This window comes from Seriola lalandi, unplaced genomic scaffold (assembly GCF_002814215.2).
Source record: "Seriola lalandi dorsalis isolate HSWRI2012SDOR001 ecotype SW California unplaced genomic scaffold, Sedor1 jcf7180002054464, whole genome shotgun sequence".
Classification (NCBI taxonomy): domain Eukaryota; kingdom Metazoa; phylum Chordata; class Actinopteri; order Carangiformes; family Carangidae; genus Seriola; species Seriola lalandi.
The window spans coordinates 1,341,513-1,354,031 of record NW_019525017.1 but is presented as its reverse complement, the minus strand read 5'-3'; the positions used below and the strand labels follow the sequence as shown (position 1 = coordinate 1,354,031).

At 39.1% G+C, this 12,519-nt stretch overlaps 1 protein-coding gene across 1 annotated transcript; it reads right to left on the bottom strand.

The window, feature by feature from the left end:
- Positions 1-532: 532 nt before the first annotated feature.
- On the bottom strand, positions 533-11,375 carry rhot2 (ras homolog family member T2). Its single transcript, XM_023411380.2, has 19 exons — positions 11,188-11,375; positions 10,262-10,320; positions 9,404-9,485; positions 9,207-9,250; positions 8,521-8,574; positions 8,338-8,390; positions 7,909-8,017; positions 7,614-7,715; positions 7,390-7,488; positions 7,197-7,305; positions 6,984-7,104; positions 6,689-6,773; positions 6,403-6,548; positions 6,167-6,267; positions 4,565-4,695; positions 3,657-3,737; positions 3,436-3,558; positions 2,056-2,258; positions 533-1,904 (listed from the first exon to the last, which is right to left on the bottom strand). The coding sequence occupies exons 1-19, from the start codon at positions 11,222-11,224 to the stop codon at positions 1,787-1,789; spliced, it is 1,857 nt and encodes a 618-aa protein (XP_023267148.1). The 5' UTR covers positions 11,225-11,375; the 3' UTR covers positions 533-1,786.
- Between the last annotated feature and the right edge of the window lie 1,144 nt (positions 11,376-12,519).

The following is a 12,519-nucleotide window of genomic DNA, read 5'->3' as shown; positions in this document are numbered from 1 at the left end:
GCAGTTAGGACCGAGATGCCTTCAGGGACAGACAGACTGGAGTCAAACTGATGAAAGTCAAGATTAGATAAAAGTTACAATCTACATACTGTTAATAATTATTATCTTTAGAGACAGGTGGAAGATCATCAAACTAACCTCGTCAAACAGCTTCAGGCTGAATGATCAAAGAGGGGCGTCCATGCTTGCCAGGGCATGCTGTTCTTGCTTTCAGATGCTATGTGCAAAAGGGCAGTTAATTGATGTTTCTTCAACATAAGATAACCCAACATTCATTTTAGCAGTACAGGTGAATGTTACCATTGGGAATTACTTTAAGTAACATGTTTTGTGATTAAGATGTGGTATGGAGAACTTGAATTATAAGTTGATCGGTCTTCCTTGAATCAAACTCATTACCACAGATAAAACAAAATGTGTAGGGTCAAGTCTCTGAGGTCTGATACTTGTGTTTAAATGCTGAAAATGAACTAACAAAACAGAAAACCCATCCCAACACCCACAACAATAGTCTTTTGGGCACAAGCTCCCACACAGTCTGGTCTGGTCTTTTATTAAGCATCTAAATCAGTCCAATTTCAGTAAGAAAACAGCCATATTTTCAGTCGCAGAATTGTGTCCTGCAGAAACAGCAGATCACCAGCAAAACATATCAACAAAAATGGACATTAACATGACTGACTCATGTTGGAGAACAATGCAATGGCAGATTATGTAAAATGGTCAGTGTATGCACAGTGTCAGGTGTATGTGAATAGAAAAAGCACAGATTACAAATCTATTTCAGTCTCAGTTAAAATTAATTTGATTTCAATGTGAACAGATGGAGTGAAAGCAGAGATCTGACCAGATTCTTCTTAATGATTTTGTCATTTTAAGATCTGCTTTATCTCCTTTTATAGGATATTTCTTGCTTACTTGCAGATGCATATTATACGGATTGCCATTTTTCTCCATGCACTAAGAGAAATCTCTCCCTGCCACAGCAGATCAGTGGAGGCCTTACTGCTAAAAACATTTCAACAATAAGATTCAAGCAATTTAAAATGTTTCACTCTCAGGCAAAATGGTATGCCTAAGACGCAAATCACATGCTATGACTACTCATTGCTGCTGGGAGTTATTTGGCAAATCAGACATGAACATCTTGTATCTGTGGTGTCTTGGTCAGAAAGGAAAGTCTTGCTCATTGAGGAGTTTCATCAGCAGCCAGTCAGGACGTCCTCTGTTAAAAATGCTTCATGTGCTGCCCTTTGGTTCCTTAGTCTTGTCGATTTGGCATTTCTCTCGTATGCTCATGAAACACTGCATGTACATCAAAACTCTCAAATCTCACCATCAACTCTTACAGATAATTGAGGGGAAAGCAGTGGATTTGACACTACCGTCTTTGTGCATTTCCTCTGTTCTGATAAAGCACCCGTTTGGACATTAACAGTAGCAGTTCTGAGCGAAGACAGGCTAACTCCTACTTAGCCGGGTTAGACAATGTAAGGCAGAAAAAGCTGGGCACGGCAGCAAGGAGAATAACATGATCACTAGCTTCCAATTGCCTTTGGATTTTTGTGATCTGTTGACTCAGAGGGTAGGACAAAGTGAAAAAGTCAGACACTAAGAGGGGCAGAGATATGAAAAGTTTCCTGGAAGCCTTTATGGTGATAAATAAAATAATGCAGCCTTCATCTAGTTCACTGCGGTGGGTCTGGATCTGGTCTTGGAGGTTTGGTCTTGATGGATGGAGGGAGCGTACATCATCTTGAAATGATAAAGCGCAGCTGGTTGTTGGTCATTTCAGTCTAGCAACAGCTCTGTAGATTGCAAAGCCCAGAACTGCAACCACAGCCGAGCCCAACGCCACTCTCAGCCAGAAGGATGTGTTGCTCATGTCTGAACCGTTCAGGTGTCTGAGATGAGAGGAAAAAAAAAAAAAAAAAAGCACTGAAGGTCAGCCACACTAAATAATGTACAGATAGTAACATTAAAATTACAGTTGTCTTGCATCACAATGTTTTAAACATAATATTCTCCTCTGATGTAAGTCTAAATAGAACATACGGGTACATTGCTGCCCAGGCAAGCCTGGTGTAGATGTTCTTGCTTGTGGAGTCGAGGAACTGGCTGGAGAAGGGCAGTGGAGGAGGCAGTCGGTGTTTATAACAGAACTCTGCTGGGGTCATTCCGTGGAGCTGCTTGATTTCAGGTAGGTCGACCTTTGAAGCGACCAGGACACATGGGATGTTGCTCTCCATGTAGTGTTGCTAAGTAAAAAAAATGGGATAAAGAGTGAAAACTTTAGCTGGGAGAGAAGAGAACATCATTTGTTTTCAAGGGATTCCTGTAGTAATACCTAACAAACTGAAGAAAAGTCTACATCACTTTTATCATGACATCAACTGTAAAAGGATCGTGCATGGATCTGTTAAAATTCTGAGGTGAAATCTTAAGTTTATTTTGTTTATTTATTGGTGAAGACTCCCGTTTCTTCCTGTGGGTGTAAACTGTCTGACAGTAGGTAAAAGCAGTAACTGTGTTTGCATGGAGCCTTTTATTCTCGCTAATATTCATAATAACAGACCAAGACGATTTAAATTACTTCACCTTGTTCAGAATAAATACACTTTTTTTTGGAAGGTTTTTTTTTTTTTTTGATTTAAACATTTTATAATTCTTTGACAGAGGAAATTTGGAATGTAAACAACTCTGATTACTTTTTATTTTCTTAAGACCTTTACTCCTAAAAGCGCATGGGCTCTCTCAACCACTTCAAGGCTTTTATCAATGTGGCACATCTTTCCAAGGGGAAAGATCTTAGTTTCCAGGAGATTCTGAAACAGCAGAAGCTAGAAGTGGCCTGCGCTCTCCTGCAGAGGCCATAACTGCAGAGTAATATTTACAGACTGAAATGTTGCGTCACTGCAATGAACATCGATAAACCAATGATAATACTGGAAGCAGATCTATGTCTCTCATTTTCCCGTTCTCAACAGCTTTACTGGATTCAATCCATTGCACATATTAGAGCCCTTCTTTCTATAGAGCATATAAATAAGATATGTTTCATCCTTTAATTTTGTGCTCACGTTAATACTTTCGGTGAATTTTGTAATTTGCATTGATGTGATTTGTACAAAAAAAGGTTCATGTAACCACAGCCACAGAAATTGAGAACTATGAAATTACTGTGCACCACAGTCTTCATTCCATCATTTCTTAATATAATGGATTATCTAACGCAGACAGTTTTCAACTCTCCAGAATTTGCTTTCTATAATTACATAAATGAGCAGTAGAAATTGCTGAAGGCAGCAAATTGAGCAGTAATACTGCATTATAAGCTAGGCTGTGTGCAAACAACAGTGTAAAGTAGATGGGCAACCTATGTGAGCACACTGGTATTATCCTTTAAATCTTCCTGTAACTTTTGTTGTGACTGACCTTGTATATACTGGCACAATAGTCGAAGGAATGTGGGTCACTGGTGTCATACATGAGACAAGCAACGTCACAGGAGGCGTCTGATGCCTTCAGGAACTCTGCCTCTACATCCACCTCATTGAGCTGCATGGGAGGAAGGAGAATAAATAGTGTGGTGCTGAGGTTTGAGTTAAGATTAAAGGTTGAGGGACAACATTAGGATCAAGACGGGGGCTACTTACGATAAGGTACTTGTCCTGGTTGCTGATTTGGACAGTGTTTATGGTATAGGGGGAGAAGGCACTGCTGGAATTTCCTTGATTCTGTACAAAAGAGAAAAAAAACAGTGTTGTTGATGGCGACTTTAAGATGCTTTTGGCATATAAGGTTCTAAATGGACTTGCTCCTTCATACCCGTCTGATCGGCTTAAACCTTATACTCCAGCTCTCTGTTCCCACAATTTTCAAGAACTAATTGTTCTGCTGATGAGATCACTGTAAACTTTCTGAATCTCACTGCATCATTCAAACCGTTTGCTTTTTCCCCTCAAGCACGCTCTCTACCTTCTCCTTCTCTACCTCCTTCCTGTTACTCTCCACAGGTCCTCCCGCCTCCAGAGCTGCAGCTATAGAGTCTGGACCTGCAACTGCAAACCACCTACTGCCCCCATGATCCTGTTTAACACCTGCTGCTAAACCTGCTAAAATGTGCTATAATTAACAATGTTTATTATTATTGTTATTAGCTGTTATTACTATTTTTATCAGTAGGAGCACTATAGTTGCCACTACCTTACTATCGCTGTTACTGCCGCTACTGTCACTATTATTAATATTGCTATCACTGCCCCCTCCCCCAACCAGTCGAGGAAGATGGCCGCCCACCCTGAGTCCAGTTCTGCTCGAGGTTTCTACCTTTTAAAAAGGAAGTTTTCCCTTGCCACTGTCGCCTAGTGCTTGCTCTTGGTGGGAATTGTTGGATCTCTGTAAATAACATTATAAAGAGGTCTAGACCTGCTCTATTTGGAAAGTGCCTTGAGATAACTTATGTTGTGAATTGGCGCTATACAAATAAAAATTGACTTCATTTATCAGTTTAATAATAAAATATTTGACATTTTCAGCTCCAGACTAGCAGATCGTGTCGTACCACAATGTTGCGGCCCACAAAGGCCTGGAGAAAGGCTGTCTTTCCCGTCCCCCGTGGTCCGATCACCTTGCACAGAAACACTGACCGCAGTGTCTGGTGCTTCTCTAGGTCCACCTCTTTCTCCCGTGTCACTGCACATATAAACAAACACAAACGCAAAATATGAACCAATGGCACAAACACACAGGATTGTCATTCTGTTTAATCCGACATTACGCAGCTGACCACCTGCCTTACCCCAACAAATGGTAAAATATAATACTGTCTTTGATTTTCAGTTTCTAATTTACACTATTTGCTATACAATGCAATATTGTGGGCTAATCCTTTTCCAGGCAATATTATAAAAAGCCCTGAGGCGGGAGTCCAACATTGTCATTACAAAGAAGAAAGAAAGATCGACCTGCCACCGGGGCTGTTACTTCAGTTTCTTCTCGTTTCATCACTGTTGTGTTTGTCTAGGCCACCAAACAGATCATACATGCTACAGTCCAGCCAGTGCAACACATCACTTGTGATGACCTGTTTATTCCCAAGGATTTTTAAGCTGTTGTATCTAAGATTTTATCAATGGATCTTGTAAGTAAAGTGTGGTTATAAACAATAAGAATTAAAGCAAATAATGTGAAAATAAGACATGGGTTGTTACAAAGAACGAGAGAGCAATTTCCCTTTAACAAATCAGTTTAGCTTGCCAAATAATCAGTAACACAAACTCTCTGGCTTTAATTTGACTTTTTAAAATTTAAATATTTGACAATAAGGCTTTATATTTATTACATTTATTAAGTAAAAGTAAGATTAGTCTATACATTGAATAACTTCAATCTTAGAAAAAGTGCCCTCTAGTGGTGTTAAGGGCACGATCGATAAAAATACACGTACAATAACAATTACCATCAATAATAAAAGCTTGATTCACAAATATAAAACACATGTTAAAACCAGTCACCAGTCCCCTTGTTAAAAGACTTGAGCTGCTTTCTACAGTCGGGTTAAATACAAGTGCTCATTCCTGGACAGAGACAGTGTGTGTGATTAGCAGCAGTGAGACATATTACACCACACTTTCCAATCTTGTCAAATCTTTCCTGGCAAAGCGTCCTCGGGCTGCGACTAGTTCACACACAGTCTGCAGTGACACTACTCTCATGCACACACGTACAACTGCTCCTCATATAAGCTCAAGTATGAGCCACTAATTTAATCATTAAACCATATTCTTTTAGACACAAAAAAAAACATGTCTTCATCATGTGTGGAGAGTGCACCATGCATCAAACCATGCATACATGAAAGTGTAGACGCATGCAATTTGCAAACTCCAGAGTGAAAGGGAACTATTTATTCCTATCTCAAGGACAAATGCACAGGTATGTAAATCTATTAGGCTACAGTGAACTGGATTAACACTAATAATCCTCCTATAGTGCTTAACTATGAGATGTTTTCAAGGGGAATGTACAGTATGTCTCCCATGTTCCACACACAGATGGTCTCAAACTTTCTTAGATACATACTGTTTGTATGCATATGCTGATTGTTGGGATTTCCTACAATTAAGTCAATCTCTAAGAGTCAGTCTCACACTCACACACACACCTGTGATTGCCGAAGTCTGTGACTCCTGCTCAGTGAGGATAGGGTAGCCTAGGTATCCTAGGTGCTCCAGGCAACGGTGGATGTCAAGGTATGCAGAAAGCCTGCATGTGAGGGCATGGACATATATGTGAGCTTTGAGCAGTGCAGAATATAAATTACCTTTAAGTGTGTTAAAGTGTAAACTATGGCATGCTTACAATCATATAAAATCATCGACAACTGAGTGCCATACTTACATCCACTGACAAAGGTAGCCGTGATTAGAGATGTGGCCCTCGTCTGTGGTTGCCACAGTCATGTAGACCTCAGCACCCCATGGCATGTAAGGACATACACAGAACAGGTTCTTAAGCTCTGCCGGTGACAGGGCAGAGTCTTTGTCCTAAGAAGGAAAAAAAGCCACTTCTTCAAAACAAGGACACTCTCCACTATTGAGTAAGGAGATTTCCCACAATATTTATCTGTTTAATTTAAGAGCCCAAAGGGACACTGTAACCAAAGGCAGCTAGGATCGCTACTCACTTCATCATACTTGTTGAAGAGCTGCTGGAGAAACTGGTAGCCTAAATGATTGATTTCTGTGGTGCAGCCGACGGCGACTCGTAGTCTGAAAACACAAGAACAATTGCCATACCTGACAGGTGTGTACAAATCAACATAATACAGACAAAGCCACATGAACATGTTAGAAAAATATAGTCTGAGATAGATAACGATAGAATACATAAAGGTATCTTTTCGCTCGGAAAACTATGGTTATCAGTAATGTACCGTTTTGCAGCTGAAACGATGGACAGGATATAGTCAGTAGACTTACTCAGGATAAAGGTAATCATCAGTCAGCTCAAGGTTGTCGTCATAACCAAACTTCCTGAGGATGGTCCACGTGGTTTCATGTCGGCCCCTCTGGATAAATAACGTATTAAGGAACAAGAAACCTGAAAGAGGAATGACAGACAACTTTAGACGACTGGGGCCCCACAACAACACGGTTTAAAGCTGCATGTTCTCATTCATGACTGATTTTTACCATTTAGGGTCAGGCCGTTGTCCTGCACCCCATCGCTGGTGTTCTTCCAAACTACTGTCTTCACGTCTTCTAAGGCTTGAGGTGCCAGAGGATTCCCAAAACAAGATTTCTACAAAAAACATGATTTTCTTTATTTTTTTCTGGTTCAAACAATAGCTGAGAAAACATTTTGTTAGGTTATTTTAACTTGAACCTGAAATCTGTTGAGCTCAGCATCACTGAGGATTCGGTCATTGTCTTGGTCAGAAATGTAGAATATTCTGCTAAGGGCTCGGATGCACAAGGGTTTTAGCTGGGGAAAAATATTGATGGACAAAGAACATATCATTAATCAACCAATCATTTATATGCACAAGTGGATTGGGACAGAGACAGGCAGACTCAGCAGTTGGCTTCCCATTTCCAAAAATGGCTGACCTGTTTGTCTTCAGGGTCATATAGAGGGGCAGTCGGGTGAAGAACTGCCTTCTGTGCATAGTAGAACAGCTCGGAAATGTTTTTCAGGTTCTTTGCAGAACACTTGAAAGAGAAAATCAGCAGAGAGATTATTTCAGATACAATTACCTACACAGTCTAAAAGCCAGATAAAGTGTGCATGTGTAAATATTTGTGTGAAACCCAGCAACCGTGAGTGTATCACAATGGTAAGGTTAGCAGGTGTTTACAGACAGCAGTGATTAGCAGACTGGATAAGTCTGCAGGTCAGCCTCACCTCAACACATGTCTCAATCTCAGAGAACTGGTTCATGATGGGAAGAATGGTTTCCATTGAGCTCCCACAGCGAAGATCAGACTTGTTTCCCACAAGGATGATGGGAACTCTGATGTAACATATGAAGACAGGTTAACCCTCAGTACAACACTATCATGATTTGTTATACACAATGACATCATAATACAGGCTAATCTTTGGGACAAGACTCATTGCTAATCAAATACTGTGTAATGCCCTCACTCACCACATTTTGGGCATTTTGCTGATGCTCTTGTAACATTTTCAGGGTGACCTAACTCCACAACAGGCTTAAATTCCTACACTGCGAAGTTTGCCAACATTACATGCAAACAGTGGGAAGTAGAGCAAAGTTCAACAGCAAAGCAGAGCCCAAGTAACACACACCCATCAACAGCTTATACGTACTTGTTCCCTTTTTCTGCATTGCCATTTACTAGAGGTATCCATTTAGTTTTGATCTGAAAAGTGAAGAGCAGCGTATGACAAAAGTGTATTTTTTCATTTAAATGCATTTGGTAAACATAATACACAGTATCTGGAATACTTGTACAGTATGAGAAAATGTAAACCAAGCAGCAGGTTACTTACCTTGTCTATTGTGTCCTCGTTGGTGACATCATACACTACACACACCACATTAGCCTGCAGTGACAAAAATTTCATATCAAAAACAAACATCAGATGCCATTCAAACAATATTAATCAAACCCCTGGTACGCCCTACAGTTAAAAAAATATATATATAATTCATAATTCTTAATAACTCCACGATATCTGCATATAAAAACCCTGAAAATTATGAATAGACTAATCACTTGTAAAAAATATTGATTGAGGCACTTGTTACTATGAGCAGTAGAGTTTATGCATGTTCAAAAACCCCCAGTGCCAGAGAAAGGAAAAACATCAGGCTCAGGATGTTATTGCTTGGGAATAACACCTAAAAAGCTTAAATTGACATTTCTTTTTTGTGTATGTTGTTGTTAAGTACTTCAGGAGAGCACTGAACCAACCTTCAAATGTTCGCTTTTTGGTCTCATTTAATGTGTGGCAACACTTTCGAGTTGCAGACAACGTTACAGGCAATTACCTTTATTCATACAACTTTTTTCATATTATCAATTATCAAAGAATTGTTTGAGGTTGTTCCAGCTTAATTTAAGACAGGGTGCATCTGGTTTCTCATAGATTTTATTAAGATGCTCTGTTGTTAAAAATGATGATGTTTAAGTGCAGATCGTTAATTAGTACTGCTCTTAAATAAGTGTGCTTACCTTGATGATCTCATTTCTAAGGATCTCATCAGTCTGTTCTTTTTCTGTCAGGGTCAAGGACAAACACAAACAAACCTGAAAATCAAGTCAAACAGACCCACATGCCTTGTCTATGGCTCCTTATTTTACAGCTGGTGTCTTAATGCGCAACAAGCAATGAGACCATCAGAGGATTGTTTACACGGTAGTCATGTTACCTGAGTAGTCCACTATGTGGGTAGGCACCTTCTCCGGAGTGACGTCAGCAGGGATGGTGATTTCTTCAGCTCTGGAGGGAACCTGTCAGAGTGTGTAGATCACAGACAGACTCATCAGGTTTTCAGGCCACAGCATCCCATAATATATAATATAGACTCACATTTTCTATCATATTGATATGAACAAAAAAAGACATTTTAAGTCGTATCAAGCACCTTTACTATTAAATACATTTAAACTAAATGAAGACATAGTCAAAAAGTTTTAATATATACAAATTACACAAAAAATCTGTACTGGCCACATTGTACATAACACAGCAGTCCTGAATGATTTCTTGAAATTTTCTAAATATGTGGCAAAAAGTCATAAATGTTTGGCCAAAGTACCTAGTATTCAATAAAATTCAGTAGTGGTTTCTGTACATTGCAGGATCTGTTTGACCCAGAAAAGTTAGTATTAGAAACCTTAATGATATTTTAATTATTCTATATCTGATCATCACTGAGACATTGAAACTTAAGCTTGTTTCATTGTGTGACAAGTCAGTTTTGCAAGTGGAGCGGCAGCAGAAGTAAATTTGCCAGCTAATCTGAAAAAGGACAATGATAACACCTCCTGCTTTACACGTACACAGGCAGGGAGGAATTTTATTAGCTTGTACTCAGTGAACAGAGCCAATAAACTATGTTTTCCTTAGTGCACAAAAACAAAGCACTTGGCTGAATATTGATTACTGTAGAATAATTGTGGACATAATTGCTAAAAAGAGGTCGACACAGGCCACAAGAAGCAGGTGGTCAGATTCTTGACCACCCCCCAATATCACAGGGGTAAGCAGCTGCACTCACACTTACCTCTTCAGGAAACTCCTCTCCAACCAAAGACATGATGAGTGATGTCTTCCCCACCTTGGCTGTAAGGAGAGACAATATGCAGAAGATGAGAGGATATGCCATGGAGAGACTCAATGATCCATTTTAGCTCATACTGTATGCTGAAAGTGATAGCACTTAAAAAGTGCATGTACTAGCAAGTTAGCCGACTACTCCTTTATTTGTATCATTCACACAAATGCCCAAAAATGGACTGAAGTGCTGCTGGTTAATATGGCATGAAGCAAACACTATTTTATAGCAGCTGCACAGAGAGGTGTTTGTCCTGACTCAAAAAGACAATATTAAATCAAATGTCATGATGATTTATGATGCATCTACAAAATGCCTAACAACTGTCAATACTGAGTCACTGAACTTTAGATACAGTTAAGTTAACGGGAAATGTGTCACTTTCAGAAAAGCACAGTGACTTGTTTTAACAGTTTGGATTTTCAATAGGTAGTTGGGTTAACTTTCTAACGTTAGTTCATAATGCAACTGCCTAAGTGCAGCTAACATTAGATTTATAGTTAGCTAACATGTCGATGATCTCCGACGGAACTGCCGGAAGTGAAATAACAATTAAAATACATCTGTGTAATGTCGCTTTAAGTTCTCTATGACAGTTAGAGTTAACTACTAACTGACCGTTCACAAATTGAATACAAAGTTACTCTAAGCTATGTTAGCATTAGCGGAAACTAACGTGTGAAAAGCGGTCACTTCGTAGAAAACATACGCACTTTTAAAACTCAATTAACACAGAAACATATATTTTCAATTTAATAGTCTTCGCCACTAGGATTAACCGAAGTATATTCAACTCCAAGTTAATAAGTTAGCTACAACAGCTAATGCTTGCTAGTCCTTTAGCTTGTGGTCAGCTGTCAGTGTAAATGACTTACGTTCCCCCAATAAAAGTATCCTGACGTCTTGTTTCATGTTTCCTCTCTGCGCGAAGAACAGCTAGACGCGGTTCAGTGTTACAGTGACATTTATCTTTCATTTGAATGTCAAATTTCTAGCTAAAACCAAACGAGTGCCTCTCTTCAGCGATATGCACCCAAGGTGAAAATATACCGTTCCGGTTCACATGGGAGACGGTAAAAACGCGCCCTCTGTTGGACAAACTCCGCGCTGCTTAATACTTCACATTGGCACTAATAACATCTTTGTCTGATACTTTACTGTAACAATGTCTTTTAGTGTGAACTATGCTAAGGTACCGAGCTTAATTATAATCAAACCAATATAACTATTTAAAAATTATTATTATTATTAAAAAGATATTTAGAAAAGCGAGATGTGATAGATGACCGTATTATTTTCAGAACTAATTGTTAAGTAAATAATAAACTAATAAAGTGGCTCATTTGTAACAGCTTTGAGGTGATCATTCTTGCAGAAAAAATCCCTTCTGATAACAGCAGCAGCAAATGTATATATACCATTTAATGATCACAATTATAGTCCTCTGCCCAAAGTGTTTTGTTGAAACTATTTGATTCATCTAGCCTTGGATTTTTTTCACTAAAACGTCCCGAAACAGCTTCTAAATAGGAATCAGGACAGTGAGTAGTAGCTATCATTCAAAATGGTCATAGCAGCCAGATCCAAATTGTTGGTGTCAGAGTGGCACCAGAAAGTTTTGAGCAGGGCTAAAGCCACTGCAGAAGCAGTTAACAAAAACAAAAACATCAAATTAGCATAATAATCTGACATGTTCCCTATTGAACTGACAGAAGCCAATTTAACACACACACACACACTATTGTGTGTGAATTTGTTTTACCTGGTGTAAAGAGTAATAATCATGAATGCATCATTTGGGAAATTACTGTCTGGTGTAATTTACACCTGAGGTTTTGTTTTTGAGTCCATTCCACTGGAAGATCAAAAGGAATTATGTGTAATGTACAGCACTCTCCTAACAAGAGAAGACATGGACAGGGTCCCTGCAGTGTTGTAAGCCAGCTCAATGTTTGTTTACCAGTTTTGATTCCATTTCATTATCAAACATATCCACAATGTTCAATAATTGTCCTCTCTTTGCAATGATTTAATCTGCCCGTCTTATTTTTTTACTTCCAGCTTGTTTTGTATCAAATTAAATCCTCTCAACCTCCACAGACATAATGATGTTGCATTAAATTACTTGAGCTACCAGTAATTAGAGTGTAATTTAAATTGGGAAGCTTGAATTGACGTCCTTGTGACAGAAAGGAGATTTTGTCACT